General features: G+C 32.1%; 1 protein-coding gene across 1 annotated transcript; it reads right to left on the bottom strand.

Annotated features, from left to right (window-relative positions):
- Window positions 1-1,721: 1,721 nt before the first annotated feature.
- On the bottom strand, window positions 1,722-18,998 carry LOC131843231 (phosphoacetylglucosamine mutase). Its single transcript, XM_059191840.1, has 12 exons — window positions 18,731-18,998; window positions 13,234-13,304; window positions 11,372-11,504; window positions 8,767-8,862; window positions 8,498-8,649; window positions 7,801-8,003; window positions 7,177-7,301; window positions 6,420-6,579; window positions 5,149-5,303; window positions 4,494-4,683; window positions 3,854-4,024; window positions 1,722-3,379 (listed from the first exon to the last, which is right to left on the bottom strand). Exons 1-12 carry the CDS (start codon window positions 18,832-18,834, stop codon window positions 3,293-3,295), a joined length of 1,647 nt encoding a protein of 548 aa, XP_059047823.1. The 5' UTR covers window positions 18,835-18,998; the 3' UTR covers window positions 1,722-3,292.
- Window positions 18,999-23,871: the final 4,873 nt, after the last annotated feature.

Below are 23,871 nucleotides of genomic sequence, written 5' to 3'. Positions count from 1 at the left end.
GTATAGAACATTTTACTTCTAAATCTTTTTCTTTCTTTAAATTTCTTAAAAAAATGATAAAGGTGATTATTGTTCAAGCAACTCAAATACAACAATTTGCGCGCCTGAATTCTGGTATATGTGGTTGTGATTCACATCTATTAAGCTGTTCTTTTACATACGAGTTTAGTACTTTTACGTTACGATAGCACACACCAAAAAACGACTCGTTAAATGTCAAATCACTCTTACAAAAACGATCATACACACTAGGTACACTCGAATTGTAATTCTTCCTATAATATGAATTAATGTTATATTTTTACGAACTAAAGTTAATTAAGGTTAACTAAAAATGGTTGCCTGTAAAAACTAATTAGTAACAGAAAATCACTCTTTGTCTCACTCTGAAAATGCCAAGTTCTGATGGGAATTGATTCACAAAGAGATTGCATTTATCATTAAAAAGGAGATAAAGTTATCATTAAATTTGGAAGATGATGAAAATGAAATGGAAATTTGTAGTGTCTATAATACTTACTTTCATATGTTTATATATTTATATTCATATATTTCTACTGTTTTTGCTATAGACTATATATTGAGATGAAAATAATACACAATCAACACTGACTTGATTGACGTAACAAAGGAAATATAAGTATAAATTCTTTAATCGAACCAAAAACAATTGTACTATTATGATTATTTTGTCAATTTGCATTTCAGATAAAAAATGTTTGCATCACTAAATAATTACATTTTTGTCCATTAAATTCTATTTTAATAATAACTTTAATTAATCAAAAAGCAATGCAATATCAATATTACAATAAAAATTTACTACTTTAATTAATAATAACAAATTTGCATTACAATATACTGCTACCAAAATTTTTAATTTTACAAAATATAAAACTTAGTCAAATATTTTTATGATTATCCAGACGTGTAAAAACACTAACCAAAGTTTTCTTAAGACCGTAATACAATATTTCAGATAAATATTTGAGATTTGTCTACGGAACCACAGAGAAACATAATCTTATAACATAGTTAATTATACTAAAGCTATTGGTTCTACCACTAAGTAAAGGCAGTGAAAAGGTACAGTACAATAAATTCGCATGCATAATAAGTATATTATATTATCGACTTGTGATTATGCCGTTTAATTACCATTATGATAGTACATATTAATTTTCTTCCTGTTATATTCGACGTAGTCGTCTTTTTATCATAATGGCAATAATCTACTAATGCCTTTGTCTACCACATACATGATAAAGATCATGAGGATATTTACTTTATCTTATATTATGTAGTACTACTAGTACAAAGTAGTATTATGACATTGAATATACAAATTCAATAAAAAAAATTAAGTTAGGTGGAACCGAATATGGAGATTAATTTAATCAATAAACATTACTTTAAAGCCAGTTAGTCGACACGATTTATCCGTGAAGCTGTAAGGCCAGCAACGGGCAACAGCATTAGAATAGATTAAAAAAAAATGTCGACACATGACTAAGATGTTTGTGGCAGCATAGAAATATTAGGAGCTCATAAATAATATTACCATGGTAATATCCTGTAACGTAACAATTTTATTCAAATAATAATATAAAACTAGATCAGTAGTAGATCTTATAATTGGTACTTATTCAAATTCGTAAGTTAGACTTATATAGGTCATAATTAAGGTTTATTACTTGCTACATTTAGTAAACAATTAAACAATCATGATTTGACTTTTTCATCAAAATAATAAATAAAACAAATAGATAAAAAGACTTCTGTATTTTGTATGTTATTATTACTTTTCACAATTCTATTATTCTTATTTGTTTATAATTAATATCGATAACAATGTATTGTTATCGAAATTATGATTATTTACTAAATGTACAAAGTAGAACAGAATCATCATCCATTCAAGAAATATGAATTACCATTATTTTATTAATATTATTAGTGTATTTTCCACTATATATTGGTACTAAATTGAACATAAAGTCTTTTATTAATATAAACATTATGCTATAAACATTCACCAAACAATTTAGTATCACATGAACGTCGCGCGAGACGCTTTTGTACCTAAAATTGTTTAATTAGTTACTTGCAATATATGTATTTGCCTAAATAACTAGTTTTGTATTCAATTACTATATAATTAATATTAAATTAAAGTTGAAATTATAAGACTAGTTAAACGTTGTATGGATTAAACTTATTAATGACAGAAACAATTTACTTTTTAATCAGAACCTTTCATCAGTTAAAAATTATATGTTTTTTATTTTATTTTAGCAGAGGGGTAAAGTCTATGAATCACTCCTCTTGTTTCGAATACTATAAGGACCAAGCTTTGCTTGAGATTTGTTCTGCCCATTTGAGTAGTAAACCTAAAATTACTATCTAAAATTACTTTTGTCATAATTTTCTAGAATTCTTTATCATCACAATTTGGTACTGTTCAATATAATAATTAGAATCTCAAACGCATCTATGCGTTACAAAGAATAGTTATATATTGTGGTATTTAATGATGTACCGTGCCTTAGGCAATCATGAAACGATGAGATGGTGAAAAATGTATCTGTCACGTGAATATGACTGTATAACGTGTAACCAGTCTTTATTTTGCGGCCGAATAGATTGTTTATGATATTACGAATATATTTCTAAATTTTTACCTTAACAACAACGCAAGTATATTAACCAATAAAATATTAAGGTCTACTATATTTAAATCTATCGTATGATATCGATATGGTAATTTTTTACCCCGTATAATTCCATCGCCACCTCAGGCGCGGTACAACACATTATTATCTACACGCCAGACATAACTTCAAACGTTTGACATATGTGATGAAATTTCAACAAACAAACACACGTTAGCGAAAACAAAAGTATACTTCTCATGCTTTACAAACATGTGCGCTTCCTTTTGCTCCAAAACTTACATCTACAGCGACGTCACACTTATAATTGTAATAGCGAGAATGGCACGTCTAGGGTATCCTACACATTTAGCCCTTACAATAAAAAGCATGCGCAACTAAAATGTTATGCATCGACTGCAACATGCTATAACCACATTTGAATTTCTATCACTTTGATATGCGCTCAAACCCCGCCACAGGCAATGTGCAAATGAAATTAATCTTGTAAATGTGTAATTAAAGCTCAAATACCTGTGTGCCACACATTGCGACTTTGTAGCCGTTTGCATATTTAAAGTTATGTCTGACGTCTGCTTAGACAATATAGAACTGTAGTGTTACTATTAAAATTGTGTCATTTATGCAGGTAACTCCGGCCGTTCGCCCACTCCGCCTGCCAAGTCGAACACTGCTTGCGATACTTCTGCAGCTAGATTATCAGCCGCCTGAAAATAACGACAATATCAACTCGATAGTCTCTACAAATAAATCTTTATAGTATACAATAACCGATACAACTTTCCTTCAACATTCTCAATATTATAGCAAGTTATTTATACTTCCATCACATTTAAATAGATTAAAATTACGAATCACGATCAGAATCGTTAAACAAAATCATGCTATGCATATATCAAATAACAGAGAAAACCTATTGAATACAACCATTACAATACAAATAAACATACAAGTTTGTGAGTTTAGATGTACGAACAACTAGATTACCCCGAGGTAATCTCCGGTACTATTGATGCCATTTTTTAAATCCTTTTAGTGTTGGATAATCGAGGAATAATCAAACTAGAATTCTCAGACTAGAATTTTCAAAACAGCTCTTAAATGAAAGATGTTGTGCAAAACGGTGAAAATGTGACGCAGAAGAAAATTGCGCGGGTATAAAGCAAATAATGAATAAGTACCTGTTGAGTATCAGATTCGGCGTACACCCGAACAATATCCTCGGTACCTGACGGCCGTACAAAGGCTCGTCCGTTCGTATATTTCCCCACCAACTCGTCGATCTTCAACTGCAAACCTTCTGGCGCCGTGCAGCGACGTTCAGCGTCCTTTGTTGATATGACGTTGCGATCCTGTAAATAAAGTTGCCATGTAATGACACCAACTGTTTGATTAAGCTAAAATACGTTATAGAAATCGGAGTAACAGAGAATATAATTTCCAAAATTAACATGCCTGAGAATCGAAGATAGAATTTTATTTCAACAAAGCATACCACTTTGTCATAGAGGTTGTCACATTTATAACATTACTGGATAGTTTTAACAAGATAATGCCTTGCTGCTAAGTACCTTTCTTTACCCCAGCAGCGTTAATATTTTTATTCAATCTATTAAATTTTATCTGATGATTCATCAAAATACGAAACATTAATTAGTGCCCACAATTTGGCATGTTAAAAAACATTTTTATTCATATTACATAGCATGTATTCAAATGTTCTAAATGGCTGTCTATTTCTGTCCCGTTTTTAGATTACAGTTTTATTTAATTACTGAAACCATACAATAAATATTATCACTTATACTGTTATGTACATACCTGTACAGTAACTTTAAGTTGACGACAAGGCAAATCTGTGTATGCAGCGAGCCACTGACGAACGTTTTCGCCTCGAGCACAAAGGATTGTCTCCACCAGGAATAGATCCGAAATTGCATCGCCAACTGTCTCGTTTGTTACGTCAATTATATTCAACAATAGTTCTGCAGCTTTGCGTTGTTCAGGCTCTCTGAAAGAAATAGTATAACTTATTAGTGATTCAATTAATGTACCTTCACTGTGAATAATATAAAATTACACAGATTTATACAAATGAGTAAAATAGGCCGAATAAAAAGTTACTTGATTTTTTCAACTGTTGTAGAATAAAACAGAACTTTATTGCTGTGTCGATACATTATCGCAAACTTCTTGATTTTGTTGTATTCTTAAGATTAGAATTATGTGTTTAATCATGAAAAGATTACAAACAAACATACACACACATTTATAATATTAGTACATATGTATATGTAGAATTGCTGGTTTTTAATTGAAGACTAAAATTGGCTAATGTAAATTGATCACTTACAACGCCTCGTTAATACAGAATAAAATTTAAGATGTGTGCAAACATTAACATAAGCGTTTCCATAAAAAAACTCAATATACCCAAAAATTTAAGTAACCACTAATTAATAGAACAAATACTGACCCTTCAAGAGCTATTTTCCTGATTGTACTCTTAGCATTTTGGCTGTAGAGAACTGTGCCGTGTCCATTCGCCTCGAAGTAAACACCGACGTCGTACGCGAGAGCTGCGTGGTGTAAATGTTTCACGCCTGTTTTGACACACGTCACTGGCACTTTCTAGAACATATATTTTTGTTATGAGACACTTTTTTATGAAATGGCAAACAAGCTAACTGGCCCACTTGATGGTAAGGTAGTAACTATCATGTGACGCCCGTGTTATCGCTCATTTAGCCATGCTTGAGGGTTAAGATTTTAAGCCTCTTATCCAGTCATATCACTGCCTCATGGCGTTTGATGTGACATTGAGGTACCCACGCAGACTTAACAAAATCTACCTCGGTATCTGTTCTTTCTGTACTTATTAAAGCACTGATTTATGATGTTTCTTCTAGTTGATTATCTTTATTCAAATAGAAAACTTTTAATTTCTAAAGTCCATTAAAAAGTCATGTTACTAATTCCAGGAGGGAAAATTGCATAATAGGGATTTTATGATATGGGTAACTGTACTTATAGCGTTATGTTATGATCAGTCAAATGAAACTGTAATCAAATCAAATGAAACTAATATCTAACGGTAACTAGATACAATTATTAAGATTTAAAAGTGCTTATATACACAGAAATCAACTTAAACAAATAATATTTAATTTAAACTGTTGATTATACCTAAATCCCTCATGAGAGAAACACCACTAACTATGATAAAAATCGCTGCAAAGTTTTGTTATATTGTCTTGGTCTGAAAATTAGCGGTTCACTACTTTCCACGACCGAGTCTCGCATAAGTGAATTGGCATATTGAATATGTAAGATAAACCCCTTTGCTAACATGTACCATTTCAGATCGACCTGATCTGATCGTTGAGCTTACTGACGTGGCTGCATGGTCAGCCTGTCATCCTTCCCTGGTACTTCATTCACCATTTCATTATCAAATCAAACCAAAAATCATTTATTAATATAGGGCATTTTAGGCCCTTATGAACGTCAACTGTTTTCTATTAATATTTTTTCCCTACCATCCATTTCAGTATACAGATTCAATTGAGAAAAAATGGTAAGAAACTGAACTGAATTTCGCTTTTTAAAAAACCAGTTTATTTATATTATGTATTACTTATGGAGGTGTGTATGAAATTAAAGGAAAATCCCGTGTTTGAACAACTATTGCCATGCACATTTGTCATTCAAGTAATAACTTAGTTATCCGTAAAATAAATTACTTACCAATTCCTCAGTAATGTATTTAGTGGAACCACCATTGGCATAAGCGGTCTGCACCAATCCCAACTTGAGATCGCGAGCTTCGCACGCATTCAGCAGCTCAGTAATGTAACTAGCGTACAGAGTAGCGATACGGTCACCGTCTAATAAATGCATTTTTTCCCTGTAAAAAAAACGAAAGAAACTATAAACTAGTGGTCAAAATTCGACTATAAAATATATATACTATAAACAGCTTTATGGACGTTATAAAATATAATGTTTGCTCGTGGCTTCTTTTATGCCATGCGATTCCTGAAGACTAAATATTTAAGCTGCCAAATCTCATACTTGAAAACACCTTGGAAAGCAAGGGGGTGATTGAATTAGGTGAGACACACAAATTCAAAGTCTAGTACAATCGACTAGTACAACGAATCATATTATAAAGGAGTAAAGTCTGTGTATTAAGATGTGTGCGATAATCTCTGGTACACTGATTCGATTTTAAAAATTCTTTTAGGAATGGAGAGATTTGGCTATACAACATTACGCTACGACTAATAGATGCGGAGCTATAATGAAATATTGCAAAAACGTGGAAACTGTGTTGCAGGCGAAATTGCGCGGGTATTACCTACATAAAACTAATGTTATGCTAAAAATATAAATTACCGAATAAGGAAGCACAGTCAGAGACATATCACATACTGCGGTGAACGCAGCAATATATTTGGTCAACTATATATATACATATTTTTATATTAATAATATGTCATACTTGTCGTCAAGGAAATAGTAGACGATACGGTCACCGTCCCCGTCCAGTGAGGCGACCCGTTGGAAAGGCACGTGTTCGACTCCCACCGGCGGCGTTTGTGACACCTTCACGAAGTCGGCACCGCACTGAAACAATACTTTAATTGTTAGATAACATGTATAGGGTTAGATGAGTAAGAGTTTGATATAATGAGTAAGAGATGTGATATTTATGATACTGTATATGAAAGTGATTACTAATTCTATGCTAAATCGAGCAAATCATCACGTAAAACGCAAAATCATTTAATTAAGTAATAGAGTCAATCGCGATTCATAGATGTAACTATATAATTAATATAAGTAACCTCCTCAACTGAATGAAATACATAAGTGAAATAAAGTTTATTTTTTAAAAACCCATCACCGGTCTTTGGAACGTAATTTCCTACTGTAAAACTCAAACAAACATTACGCATCTATACATATCTTATCTATATCATCATCTACATATAATATTTAATGATACAGCGATACAACTTGGACTCTATTTTCTTAAGAACGAGTTATTAATGTATATACAAGTTTATAGATTACAGATATATTACCTAAGTTGTACATGGTACAAAAAAATCAATTAACTTACGTTTAAGTTTAGCTTGCCGCCATTACCACCCAAATTGTACAAGTTAAGGTCCAGTTCCCCGTCTAAACTCTTCCTGATGATGTTCAGCTTCTTGCCTCCGACCCCGTTAGCGCCATCCACGTACAGCGTCGTATTATATTCACCAAACACTGGTAGTTTCTGGCGAATGTTCTTAAAAGCACCCACTATCTTTTCATAGTAACCTGAAATAAAAAATATAAAATTCTAGTATAATATTATGTGCATCACCATCTGCTTTTCCTTATGCCAATCATTGGGGTCGGCGTAAATTTTTTCTGTACCATTTAGCTCTATTCAGATAGAGTGAAAAATGAGATGACTGCATTTTTCACTCTGTTTCTTACCATATCATCTTCCATATAGTACATGTATCTCCTTTACAGCCTTCCCTCATAACAATACACATAGCTTAACTATATTATATAGAATATAGCTATAAATTAAAATGGCTTGTATATCATTTTCAATTAGCTAGCCCGCGCAACTTGCACATAAAATAGTATACATGGCGGACTTAATACCTGATGTTAGTTTCCGCATTAGTCAACCATCGCGCTGATCAGAGACAATAAGGCGGTGCAATGTAATAATATACATATTTATATATATTAAAGAGTTTTACAATAATAGCTCTTGAGGTGGGTTGCCAGTATGAAATCCTATGAAAGTTCTTTACCTTCCTCAGTCGGCGTGCCATACTTGTTATCATTACGGCACCTCACGCAATAATGCAACATTGGTGTGGATACAATGCCTAACTCCTTAGGCGTTCCCTTCAAAGCTATAACTCCATTAGCAGCCGCCGCCGCCAGCCGAGGACTCGTGTACCTGAAATAATATAAGAAGTTATTATAATTAAAAATAGTTAATTTAACCCTGCAACCGAAACGCACTTTACAAACCAAGCCGCTTGGCGGCAGAATTGAATTAAGTCATATTACATACCTGGTGTCCATTCCAATGAAAACACTGGCCTTCAGAGACATGTCTGCATTGACCTGTTTGATTATCTGCCCTGTTGTTGATTCCAAATCATTGTCACTGCAAATGAAATTTGTTTATTATTCACTAGTTCTTCCCCGCTCTTACCCGCGACTTCTGCACTAACTTCGCCTACTATTTCATTCCTTCCAGATTATTTATCATCTATCTTCACATAAATTTCATGAGGATATTTTTTATTTACATTGTTAGTAGGATTGTTATTATAGAGTATTCTGTTAATTGACGTTATGTTATAACCAAATAAAAATAAACACTGTTAATTTCTTGGTCTTTTGATTCAGTTAGCGAGATATGTTGAAATTTTAAGGATTACTAGGCGACCTAATAAACATTAATAATTTCTTTACTTGTTTGTATAATTATATACCTAATTAGCGCCTTAAAATTGAATTGTATTATATAAAGTTATATAAAACATGTATAGTCTCAAGTTTCTGGTCCTAAATTATCCTGAATTAAAACTTTAATTATTATTATAAAAGGTACAGAATGCCTTTCAATTATGCAATTAGGTAGGTATTCATGAAAATTAGTGAGCTTTAAATGAGATTAGTCATTCCGAGATTTTCAGCACGCGTACTTGGAATTAACCGGGTATGACCGACATCCCGGATTTGATTTCTCTAAACACGGAACAACAAAACACAAATATTTAAAATTGAAGCTCGAAATAAAACCTATTTAGGCGACACGGTTCCATGCGTGCGTAGTTGAATGTAAGCTCATCCGGAATAGATTTAAACATATTATCTGTCAGTTAGACCATTACTTTTACGACCTAGGTATTGGGAACACACAAATGGACTCTTAAAATGCGTAATTCAGCACTATTATAGCCCTATTAACATATATAGGCTGATGTTTACCTTCTTTTTGTAGTTGTAGTGTATTTTAGTGTTCAAATTTAGTGTTCTTAGTTTGTAATTTAGTGTTCAAAATAAATACCATAAAACACAACTGAATTTATATAATTAATTAATTATTAAAAATAAAATATAATGGCACAATCAAAGCGATTTTATTTATCTCTGAGAATATAGAACAAAGTTACACTCTTCACTTTATACTTAATTATTATTATTATTAAAGATATTTTGTTATCACCTGTAGAGCAACTGTGACTAAGAAAAACGCGAGAGTATAATATATTTTTTATTTTAACAAATTTTCGGACCGCGATCATACACATATTATGCCATACTTTTTCCATAGTTAAATAATGTCACCCGGTAATATGTATATTGTTTAATACTTGGAGAAGTTCATACGAGCAACAAATGTCCTTATTATTTATAAGTGCCTACTTATAAATAATAACTATTATCGTCTGTGGTTATAATCGAAACTGTAAGTAGGTATATCAAAACATAACTACACACTGAGTGGTAAGTGCATGTTTTTATTTCAATGACGCATATATTTAATAAATAATTAATTGTTTGTTTAACCTTAGCGATATATTAATTAGCGGAATGGTATTTGTTAAAACTATCAGCTCATTTATATTGTCAGTTTCTGCGATATTACATTATCTTCTACAACCAACTCTGGTTCCAAAAACTTAGGAGACGAGTAAAAAGAAAAACTACTGCTACACGTCCAATGTCATATCCAAATTAGAGGTAGGTGCCTATCTTAGGAAGTTTAGAAATCTCCCAACAATTGTAAAAATAAGTCACACTCTGTTTGACAATTGTTGGCAGAGGTCCTAAATTTCGAGAGAGGTAAATTAATATATTTAAGTTTTAAAGATGAATTACGACTATAACGAAAAACTTAAACATATTTACAACTTCATCGATAGAAACTTTATGTTGTTTGGTTGAGTTTACACTCGTTTTATTAGTGTAAAATTGTATAGGATGTGATGTCACAACAGGGAGAGGGGAGCCTTACAAATGTGACTGGGTGTGACATGGACGGGGGAGCGGTCAGAAAATCATTAGATTCGTGTGACATTTTATGCGCGTATTTGTTTGCAAAAAATGTATTTAAATATTTCTACCATTTGTTTCGTACCCATAACACGAGTTTAACTTATCTTGGAACTAGATGATGATAGCGTATTATCATGAGTTATTATTATTACGTGGTCGAAATTACCACCATTATTAATATAAATTATGGTTTAAATATTATGAAGGGATCTATACAAAGAGTGTGTGACAGACATGATAGCGTGTCTAATGATTTTTTATCGGTATAATGTATTATTATGCGTAATTTAAAAAAGATTTTAGCATTCTGCGCTACTTCTATGCATATAAATAAAATTAGAGTGTCTGTTTGTAATATTGAAATAACCGTTTTTTACTACATGCATATAAATATAAATATGGTACTACTAATAGGTAGCTGATGTAATAAGGAGTAACTTGGCTACTTTTATTTTAGAAAAATAAAATAAAATTGCATGCGGACGAAGTCGCGGGTACAACTAGTAAACTATAAATGTGCGAAATTTCAAACTCCGCCGCGCAATTTTCGTAAAAAGAGATACAAAATTTTTGTTTCATGTATTAATATTATTATTGAACCGTAATACCTGACATTAGCAAGCCTTGTAGCTATCTCCTCCCAGCTTTGCTCCAGCATCTCCCCTTCAGGGTCTACCAATTTCACTCCATTGTCGGGCTCCAAGTTGTGCGATGCGGTGATCATGATGCCAATTGTGCGGCCTATAAGGTAATACGGAGTTGTTAGGAATTAAGGTATTTGTTGTGGCCTCTTTGACAGGGCTGCTTGCTGGCTTGCTTTCAAGATAACTAGCTGTGCCCGCGGTTTCACCCGCGCAAAATTTATAAACTATGTGTTATTCTGATATATAAGCTATAGTATTGTAAAAGTATTCATCGTCATTCATCATACCCACTCCCAATGTACGTAATATACGTCCCAACTTCTGCGTTTATAATATTAGTAAGATATAACTAGCAGAGACAGAACAATTGACTACAGACTGATAAGACAAATAAGACAGACGATTGGGGGCGATATTAGAAAATATGTCATATATATTATATATAAGATCTCACTTTTATTAAATATCAACGACAGTCTTTAACGGACCCGACAACCAGCTTAGTATTCTTAACGTGTTTTTAACGAGACTACGAAGTCGACTGCTTGGGTACCTCTGTCTCGCCTATTTCTGTAGACAAGCTGCTAGGTTTATGTTATGTTGAACTGAAAATACAGTGTATGAAGCCATGATTTCTAAGTCCTCCAGAATGCCAGCGCTATAGTGGCGCCACGGGGGAGTCCCGTCATGGTACTGTTCATGTATAGATATAGGCGACGGCTACTTACCTGCACGTGGTTATTAGCTTGTTTACCATTCCAATTAAATAAAAAATACATTCATCTCGCTTTATGTGTAACAGTCCCACTTTCAGGCTGTCCGTTCCGCGTGTCAGAATAAGGAAAAAAACTAGGACACGAGTGACACTTGCGGACAAAAAAACCACGAATAATAATCTTACTAATATTATAAACGCGAAAGATTGTGAGCATGGATGGATGTATATAACTCTTTCAAGCGAAAACTACTGAATGGATTTTGATGAAACTTTAAAGTAATATAGATTATACATCGAAATAACGCATAGGCTACGTTTTAAAAAGATATTATGTAAATTGGACATATAATGATAAATGTCAAGTAAGTATAATGCAGACGAATTTGCGCGGGTCAGCTAGTAATAAGAATGTTATCACGATCTTTTTTTTAGGCGTCCTACTTCGACAAGAAACATAAATGGTAACATTAGGTATCCTTATTATTATGTGCCTGTCTGTTTTGTCAATTACGTCTTTTATATATACATTTTTATCTACTGCTGGATTGGTGAACATACCGTCTGGTCTCCTTGTAGATAGTAGTTATCCTATTAGATAGTAGGTAGGTGACGACGAGACATTTATATTATACATGAAGGGTATCCTGGACCATATCATTATATGACAGCTTACAGAGGAGTACAGAGTAATGACATATAATGAGTACAAAGAAATTACTTTGAAAATGATTTAACAGAGAAAACTGTGTAATTTTCCTGTGCATGTCACTTTTCAAATACGAAAGCTGTTAATAAAGCAAGACGCTCAACGGCAGAAATAGGAGAGACAGACCTATCTCCTTCTACGGTCTCACCTATTTCAAGAATACTTTGTAGGTACTGTCTACATAGACAGTAATGGTTTGCTTTGTTCATTACTAAATAGGTATATCTAGAAACAAGAATGACACTTCAAAGGAATTAGAATCATAATAATCATTCCAGTTTCAATTGGAATAATGACCACACTACAGATATGGTCATTATTCCAAAACTTAAGTTATAGTTCAAACAGTAGAACATGCAAAGTATATCTAAACTAGTTATTATTAAAATAATGTGTACTTACCATTCTTTACACGCGATCGAATTACAGCGAGTAAACCCATGCGGTAAACTACATGTTCCAGTAAACTGGCTCTGAAAATAACAAAAGTATACATGTTAATCGATATAATATCTATATTTCAACGAAGTAAAGAACGCGTCGCATTCACCCTAAAGAAAACGACCGCATTAAGTCAAAACAAACGTCGCTAAGATGAAAATATAGTAAGTTCATTAAGTTCTCGTACGTAGTTTTAAAATATTTAGGGGGGGTTAGTAGTAATAAACTAAGGGACTGTTAACCATGTTAGGTCGACCTCGACGCGGTCCCCCCTGGTTTCCAAAGGAGATCACGTGGAGGTCGACCTGTCTTGGTACATTGCTAAGAATGGGGTCACTAGTCCGCATTATTAATAATCCCCTTCCACTCACACGTTAGATTAGAGAAGAAAATGTGCTATTTTTTATCCTAATCAACCGTGGTCAAGCGAACAAAGTCATAAGTAAAAGCTAGGCTGGAATCAGTGGGAAGACTCGCCAGTCATTCTCTGTATATTTAAACTAGGTATAACATACTACTAATATTAGACCAAATAGTAAAGAGCACTGTGAGCAGCGCTGGAATTCAGGAATAGAAAAGCATAGACTAAAATAACTACCAACAACAATATATAAAATTGTATAAATACATGCCACATATTTGCATGTACAGGTAAGAAAATTATTTGTTTGTTTGTTCGTTGTTATTTTTTTTATATGATACTAGACTATTATAACAATCGGAAATACATCTGTCAACACATGGAGGATATTAGACTTCTTTTATAACAACAAGTAACGAATTTTCAGTCTGGCCAACCGGTTTGGTATAGTATTCTATTTCGACTATTCCTTCTATTTCATTGTTGCGGTATGCGATCTTACGACATCCTGGTGACGAAAATGTGTAGTGACATATATCGTAGGCGTAGATGAATAACTCAAATCTTGTGATTTCAAGAAATTTATGATTAATAATATAATTCTTGTTACATTAATTACAAAAATTATTTTACTAAAATATCATAATATAATTTTCGAAATACCAACCAGATAAATTAGTAAATATAAAACAGTAACGAGTACTATCTGGAAAACAACAAAACTATAGTTATTTAGTTCCCTCCTACGCCGGTGAAGTATTTTTGAGCCACCACACGGTGAAACTTACACAACAGGAAAACAAGAAAATTTATCACACGTGAAACTGAACCATTTTCACCCAGAAAGTAAAAATCTGAACGTAAAATTTAAAACGTGAACTTTTCCTACTGAATTGTATATCAATTCAGCAGGAGACTGCGTTTGTATGACTATTTTAAATTTATTTTCCAGTTTATTTCTTGGATACCGCTCGATACAGTTTCCTATTAACCCTATACGTTATAAGAAATACTATTATAGGCTTAGGTAGGTCCTATAACCTTGTTGATAAGTTTTAAATATCAAAAACCATCGTATGCAAAATATAAAAAAACTTTATAGTTTTAAAGTTGAAACGATTCCGGAAATCATTCACATTTACTATACCTAATTACATGTTAGTAAGTGATAGCCCATTTTGATCTAAATCTTTCAATCGTATTCTTGGCAACTTTTGTACTACCATAGACTGAAATAGACCGCTACAAATCAGGCCATGTCAATTGACTTAAAATATAGCTCATGTTACCTCCTGTCCTGGCAGATGTGAATGAACTCTACAATACATACACATGGCAAACTGTCAACGTATAGTTGATGTTAGCATTTTGCAATCCGCTCGTTTGTAATGATTGTGAATATCTAAATATGAATAGTATGAAGTACTACTTCTTTTACACTATGCAATGGTTTGTACGATCATTTAGATTTTTAGAGAATATCTTCTGGGTGCATATATGCATAAAGTTCTACGATCTTTGTCACAAAACCGGGCGATGCTAAGGCAAGTTGCTATGTTAGATAGGTACATGTAAAAAAATGACATTTATGAATTCTATATTACACAAGGATTTAATATAAAGTCGAGAGACCATAGTGACCTTGAGAGTTTACTTCTCCGTCACATGGACTTCAAAGGTCGAGAGTTCGAATATGTTTGACATTTAAATTTGCACACAAAACTTTTTAGTATAAACTTTGCGTGTGAATTTTGAATTTTCGACTGACTTTCCGGTCATGAAATACACAGCTATTACCATCCAAATACAATCTGGTTATTTATTTAAAAGCTAAATATAGAGTTTAAAAAGTTATCGCATTTTTTGCATCTGTTTTCGTGACCTTTTTGCCCCAAGTAAGTGAGCGCGTTCACTTGGACTTCGGCCAAAACATCTTAAATTTTCTACATGAAAATTGTTATGTATAAAAATTTGGTAGAGTTACAAAACCAACATTACAGGTAACATAATGTAATGACTGGATTTATAGGATGGATTTTTATCAATAAATAGCTTAAGCATGAAATACCAAAAAATATACCTAGAAGAAAATTAGATTTTTTGTTAAGAATAAAGAATGTAAAAAAAAATGGAAATAGTAAAAAGATTAAAGAAACAGTAAATACTTATTGTAACAGACCTGCATAATCTTTTGATTAAGTGTTTGTAATAGATAAAGAATTCTTAATTGATTTAAAAAAAATCGTTTACCAAGAGAAAGCAAAGTATTTATTTTCAATAAAAATAAAGAACCCTGTAACATTTGCATAAATGGGAAGATGGGGCAGGTCACTAGTGCATGACATAGCTAGTATATTTTTTTACCATCTGTCCCGCGCAACTTCGTCGGCATCACATTACTTGACATTTATTTTACATTTCACCCAATTTACATAATATCTTATTAAATCATAACCTATGTATTATTCTGATATATTACTGTAATGATTCCGTTTCCGTTCGTTAGTTTTTGCGTGAAAGAGCGACAAACATTCATCCATACTCACAAACTTTCAAGCTTATATTAGTAAGTTACCAAATGTGCGTTCACATTTTCACAATTCTCTACTGAATTCCTTTAAAAGAATAAATAATGTTTTTAGACACAAACGATTATCATGATACTTGTAACATAAATAACATCTAGGAAGGTGTATGAAAGAGACTAGTTTTATCTCGGTCAATCAATACAACCGGTCAGGCGGACAAAATCGTGAGTAGTATAGGGATATATCCATAAATACTCAATGGACACATTTTTGTAAAATATTACTTCCTTATCTAAGTAATAGTATTTATAAGATAACAGCCTATTTATATATACATATATGTGTATAGTGTTGTTATCACACATTTTACATGGGTTGGGTTTAAAAGATAGGGAATGTTTTGACAGACTACTCGGTAAATATCAAAGGATACTTTATAGGTTTACAATATTGTAGTGTATTTTTAATTTTGTATCACTTCCTCTGTTTAAAAAAAAAGAATATGTATAAGGCGGTTCACAATGCAACTATCCTACTAAACCGATAGAGCATACAGAACATTTTATAAATAAAAAAAATATTGGGCCAGCAATGAGTTACATCGCTAGTGGATATGCAGTGCTCAACACAGAAATATTACATAATCACCCAATTAAATTGTAATTACCACATTCTAAACTATGTATTAACAAATCGCCAATTACAAATGTTTGTAATTAATAAATTAAATATCTAAGTAGGTAAGTACCTATCTTAACATTGAAGCATAATTTGTATTAAACTTCAAGAAATGTTTCTTGTAACAGAACTGGCAAACATGCTGATGTTAGTCATTACTAACATGAGCATTGGCATTCCGAACAACCAAATAGTCATGTCCCAACTAAGATATTCCCTTTAACTGAAATACATCTTGCATATAGGTGAAACAGAGGTAACCATGAAGATTTTACAATGAGTAATATGGTGCATATTTGTTATAGTTTATAGCTTAATAGCTTAATAAACAAATGTAACTTGACCCTTATATTGTATATAGTTACATAGAACATAAAGATCTATTCAGAGTGGATAACAAATTACAATAAAATTAATAATCAAACAATTACTACACATAAGCATAGCCAATGTGTTATCAATAATATTAAATTGTTTGTAAAACAAAGAGCAAAGGAAATGATCCCAAAGTGCCTGGCTGTCTGCCAATATCTATATATTAATACCTGCAAGATCAAAGAATATTTTTATGACACATTTATTTTGTTAGAATCTTGGGTTCATATATGTCTTTTCTCATCAAATTTTTTAGGTCAAATTACTATTTTATAGTCATAATTGAATATTTATTTATTTTTTAGATATTTGAAAAGACTTTTTTTATGAAAACTGTATACCTGAGAAAGTGGAGTTAAATTGTGTTATAAATATGACAAAATACACAGAAGTGAGTATTTATTTTTATTAAGTATTATAGCTTTAAACTTCGACATAACATATATAATTACTATATTTTTGGTGTATTTATTTTTTCTTATTATGTGGCCCCCTCAGATAAAGCCTCCTCCATCTTCTGCCAACACTCTCTCTATCCATGGCAGTTTTTATCCTGCATTATTTTTTATATCATCAACCCATCTTTTTTTTCTGCCATCCTCTTCTTTTGCCTGTCGAGCCTGGCCATATTCAGATTAATCTATCATCCACTTAATACTCATGCTCTATCTATACCCTTATAAATTTTATTGTTAAATTTGAACTGTTAAAACCACCCATTATTTGGACTCGCCACTTGTTAATTAAATATATTAAATTTATAGTAGTGGTAGGAAATAGTGTTGTGTTATGCATATTGGTATTTATTTAGTGCTACCTATAAGACTAGATACAAATACAACAAAAACTTATATTATTTGTTTAATATACAATTCTAAATGGTCAAAATCTACATTTCTATTACTAATAAGTATTATTGTGAAACTGTGGTGGAATGTATTGTGAATTAGATAATATAATCAAATAAATTAAACAGCTTTTATCTATATTAGTGCCATGACTAAGAACAAGTATGATTCTATTATCTACAGGGGCATAACAATAGGTAAGTAATAATAATGACAGTTTATCATATGAGACCTCATAATTTATTCCAGTGATAATTATTCTGTTGACATTCTAAATTTAAAACAAGGTCTTTTTCATAATCATTTTTATTAAATATGCAGCCAGATACCTTATTTGTGTCATGCAACTAATTTGCATAAAAACAAATGATTATATTCCCATGATTGTTTTATAGATTTTATATATTAACAAAGGAGTCATTGACCAATGCATGACTCTGCCGTGACTGTCGTTTCCGTTATGAACGGTTGTATCATATGGATGAGTCATTATAATAGGAGGTTCCTCTAATTTATGTACTTATAATGCAGATGGTTGTAGCAACTGCTTACGTGACAATTTCTTAAGAGAGAATGTCCGACAAATGCATAGTTCACGTAATTTCAATGTGACCTAGTTAATTATGTACAAATAAAATACATATAATTCAGCCTATAAAAGCTCTTACTTGGTACGAAATCCGGCAGTCCCGTATTGTATGAACACATCACTGGTTTTTGGGTGCATTTCTCTTGCGAACGCGTACACTACTCGTAGACTACTTGGCGGCATTGTGATCGGGGAAATTTATATACAAGGCCGCGAATTAATCAAATACAATCACTTTTATCAGCAACTGAGATTTCTACATTCCCGCTCCGATAGCAGTTGCAATCCAACCAAAAGCAACGAAGTCAGTGTCAATTCATTCAACGACCAACGTCAAATACTAAAGATCGAAATCAAACATTTCAAATGATAAAATATACGTCGTAAGAAGTGACTGTGACACTGACTTTATTTCATGTAGATTAAATATATTACAATGACAACTGTCACAATTGTAGTACTGTGAAACGTCAGGCAAGTTTGTTGTCAAAATATCTTTTGTGCTACTTCACACCAGATGGCCAAAGACTCCAGTATAAACTGATGTAGTTCGAATATTCCTCAATAGATAGCACTACTATATACTTAATAGTTATATTTGATTACACTTTAATTTATTTTACTTTTTTTTTGATGTATGTACACAACATGTGACAATGACAACCCCATTGTGCCTATACAAAATAACAGAAAAATAATAATTTCCTAATATCGATTACAATAACTTGACTGCAAATAAATACATCTTACATCATTCCTTGAACAGAAAATAAAAATTAGTTTGACAGACGGCTATTTATAAAAAATAAATTAAATCACATTTAAATGTGATTAAAAATTTAACGTACGTACGTAAACGAATAAAATTTTTATCTATTTAGGTACAATGAGCTAGATAAAAACGAATAATAAATAAACATAATCACTACCTAAATATTAGTTTCATGCGAACATGTAAAAATAAAAATAAACCTTTGAATAGTGGAAAGCACAGATAACATTAGTAATATTACCTACATAGTGAACAGAGAGAATTAATTAATCAAATCTATGATAAATAAATTCTCATAATATGTCAATGCCGACATTTAAGTAATTGTTTTGTTCAATAATATTAATTTACGAAAGTTTTTAGGTTTTTGCTAAAAGAGTTCTTCTCATAATTATCTATTATATAGATAACGAATAATAATATAAGTACTCGAAAAAATATAAATATTTGATTGATTTTTCGAGATCTATTTTTTAGAGATGCATTGTGTGCACTATTATCTACTTCTTTATTTTTCACCTAGATACCTAGCTAGATCTACCTAGATACCCCTATAGACGTCTGTTTGTTTGTACAAAATTATTTGCCTACTATTATTAACCTACAGACACTAATTTAATCATCTTCTATTTTTGCTTTCATTGCACAAAGGAAGACACGTATCTATTATTTTTTATTTTTCAATAGGTATCTACAATAGTCAGATTAACGTGTTACAATTTTATTTTATAATAGGTATCTATAGAGAAGGAAATCTATCACCACTTTTTTTGAGATACCTACTCCTTTAATATCCCAATTGTTTCAAAACTGTCTTTCATTTCAAGAATCTGAGACGTATCATCTTCCACTGGTGGCTCGCCAGCGTAGGTACCTATACCAGAGTGCACTATTCCATTCCCATCTTTAAAAAGTAAATAAAGGAATAACAACGTCTATAATATACACCACGTTAATAACCTCACGTTAGAATAGGTAGGTACCTCTTTTAGTAAAACGATGCGATGCGCACGCGTCTCGCATAGCATGCATAATGAAGTGGCCAGCAGCGCGAATTAATTGGCGTTTGGCACATTGCCACTGCCTCGCCAATGCAACTGACTGTTAAATAATCAACTACTTAACTGTGGTTACCTTAAAAAATAATTAGGAGTTGCAAGAATTGCGATGTCTGATAATGTGAAGGTTTTTCCAATAAACCAATTTCGACTGTAAATTTTGGACTTATCACCATCTCAAGGATTAATTAGTAAGTTGTTATATTTGTTGACGTTATTGTGCATAGAAGAAAGGAAAGGGGTAGGGCATCTGCATGATGGACTGATATTATTCGATATATGTACATGCAGTGACGCGAAATATGCAGTCAGCGATCTATTTAACAATGATGCCAGGAGAGCGTTAGTTGGAAGAAGCATTCCTGTGGTGGAGACTCTCACCCTTAAGGAAAGAAGAAGATGATCAAGATGTTTGTAGCTACTATTTAGGTATTATTATACCTAGGTAGGTATACTAAAAACTGTGACGATTAGTTTCATTGAAATAGACAGGTACAAATTACCAACAGAGAATTAATTAAATATTATCTAAAATACATACATACCTATTATCTAAGTACCTATATTACCTACTTAAATACAATTCTCATTTCATTGTTTATCTCATTACTTTTTTAATTTGTCAACGTAGATATAATAAGTATACATAATTAAGCTAATAAAAAATTAGCTTAGCATATTGTTATTTCAGATGCTGTGCTCAGAAAGGTACGAAGTTAGGAGCTCAGCTAATAGCCCTGCAAAACATATGCAATAAGACAAGATAGTAAATTCTAAAATTAGACATGAATATTAGAGGAAATAATTAATTAAGGTTTACAAAAGATGGTAATCAATTAAATATGAGCGTGATACACACATGTCTTTATTTAACAAAATTAAAGCAGATGAGGCTAATATTAGTGTGTGTTCGGTCACGGAGCGTTGCCATAGAAACCATTAAAGCCCGTTTAGACGATTCAGCGTTGGCAATTAATCGTACAAGTCATAATGAGAACGGTCCTTAAATAAACTGATGTTACCAGGGTCAGCTAGGATTCCATACTACCCTATATTAGAAAAGCTAAAGTGTCTGTTTGTAACCTGTTAGTAGTCTATACGATTTCTATTCAGTGGCTGTTTACGAATCTTAGTCTGCTATGTTGAGTTAAAGATACTCCCTATGCCTGTCCTCATGATACTATGTGTCTTTTAATGAAATTTCGTTACAAATCTTTTAGGCGTGAAACGGTAACAGCTTATGAACGAAAATAGGGGCGTGTGCAAAAGGCACTCTATATCTGCGGAAGAGCTTATAGAGCGACTGAAGGACCACTAATGCCTAAAGAATATGACATCAGTCTGAGTTTCTAACCTTCGCTCTGCCGTCATAATTTCGATTACAAGGAAAGGGAGAAAGTAGAACCACATTTTTCTTAACATATATTTGTTTATGTTGATAGAACGTTTATCTCTCTTTCTTATGATTTCAGAACCGCGCTATGGTCGGCCTGATAAGATATATTGTCGACTTACAGGCAGAATAAAAAAATATACTTATTAAATATCTGATATATCAAGTACATTATTTAATTAATGAAATAGGTAAGTATCTAATTAAATGTCCACAACCACTCACACAAATAAGTTAGATATAGTGGAAGGTGATTATTAATAATGGGAATTATTTACCTCTTTTGGTAGCAATAGTCATGTCAAGTGTGGGATCGTAATATTCTGGAAACTATTGGATAATTCCTGGTGAATACTTCGCAATTAGGTAACTGATCTGACTTCATGCGCATATTATCGTCCTTCACTGGAACCCCACCCCAGTGAAGATATAAGCGTAGGTACGTGTAAGCGCAGGTGGGGTATTATTCAATGTTCATCGAAAAAAAAAATATAAATAACTATATATCTTTATCTTAAACACCCTTTTATAATTTACAAGATTCACTCTGGTTTTGGTTTCATGCTAAATTTGTGCTAAAAATGTCTGCTACTTGACTAGTACCTATCTGAATATACTTAAGTAGATATATATGTAGATTATGTCTTTTTCCATAATTTAAGTTGTAAACAAACATTCTTCTACAATTAACAATATTCACTCTCATCTTTGTTTCATGCTATATTTGTGCTAAAAAATGTCTTCTAGTGGACTTGTGGTAGCCCTGTGTATGACAAGATCATTCACGGCCCACCGACCACCTCAACTAATTAGCTATTAGCGTGCTACATAAATGTCGCACGCATTAATTAGTGTTTCAACATTGCTACCCATTTATACAGATTTACTCGATTGAATAAAAAAGAACATAATATTTTTTTAATCTCTTTATCGTTTTGTGAGAGGCAAAGACACTGAACACATACTGTTTTGTAATTTATACCTACTGTATTTATTTTTTTTAAGTTAAAATTTACACTTACTTATATTCTTTATTTTTAATAATTTCCGTATCGAATTCCGAATCTTAATTAATTATCAAGTAAGGACATATTCTAAAATTATTAATCCAACTATTGTTTTATAAAGAAAAGTTATTTTTAAATGTTTTGTGTTTATTAATTTGTGTATTTGATGGAAATAATGATAAATAATAACCAAAAAATATGATCATATTCTTATTTTAACGTTAGTTAATACAACTTATTCGGGATCAGATATAATCCTTACTAATCTTATATATAAAATTCTCGAGTCACAATGTTAGTTGCCATACTCCTCCGAAACAACTTGACCAATTTTTGTTAAATTTTATATGCATAATCGGTAGGTATGAGAATCAGCTGCAATCTATATTTTATACCCCTAAGTGATAAGGGTTGTCCAACCCTAACATTTTATTTTTATTTTTTTCATTTGTATTTATTTATATGTGGCATTAAAAATAAATACAACACCTAATTTTCACCATTCTATCAACCCCTATTTTTTAAAAGCGATTTTAATTTATATAGCAAAACAACGTCTGCGGCCTCAGCTAATACCTATTATAAATGCGAAAGTAACTCTGTTTGTCTGTCTCGCTTTCACACCAGAACTACTGAACCGATTCCAATGAAATTTAGTATACAGATAATCTAGACCCTGAGAAAGGACATACTACTTTTTAATGCGACTAAAGGGTTGTAAGGGGAGATGAAAGGTTGAATGGAAATATCGTCATTTTTAAAGCTTGGAACTTATTTTTTAGGCTGTTGATTAAATGTAAATAAATATAACATTCAAAATTTATATAAATTTTGCCCTTAAGAGGGGATGAAATGGAAATTCCTCGTTCGTCGTCTATTCCACGACGAAGCACAGCGGGCACAGCTAGTATAAATATATATTTATATAAAAGAGAGTATAGAGGTGAGTTAATTACTTCAACCGAGAAACAAATGAATATACGAAGGTAT

The sequence above is a fragment of the Achroia grisella genome, unplaced genomic scaffold, assembly GCF_030625045.1.
Source record: "Achroia grisella isolate CSIRO2021 unplaced genomic scaffold, CSIRO_AGI_Agris_v1 utg2906, whole genome shotgun sequence".
Classification (NCBI taxonomy): Eukaryota; Metazoa; Arthropoda; class Insecta; order Lepidoptera; family Pyralidae; genus Achroia; species Achroia grisella.
The sequence above is the reverse complement of the archived record's forward strand: the minus strand, read 5'-3'. Positions and strand labels throughout refer to the sequence as shown.

Excerpts from the sequence above, each read along its gene's own strand:
- LOC131843231 (XM_059191840.1), bottom strand. The coding sequence starts at position 18,834 with ATGCCGCCAAGTAGTCTACGAGTAGTGTACGCGTTCGCAAGAGAAATG. Across the intron at positions 13,305-18,730 it reads ACTGCCGGATTTCGTACCAA|AGCCAGTTTACTGGAACATG; the intron begins GTAAGAGCTTTT and ends TGTTATTTTCAG. Across the intron at positions 11,505-13,233 it reads TCGATCGCGTGTAAAGAATG|GCCGCACAATTGGCATCATG; the intron begins GTAAGTACACAT and ends ATTACCTTATAG.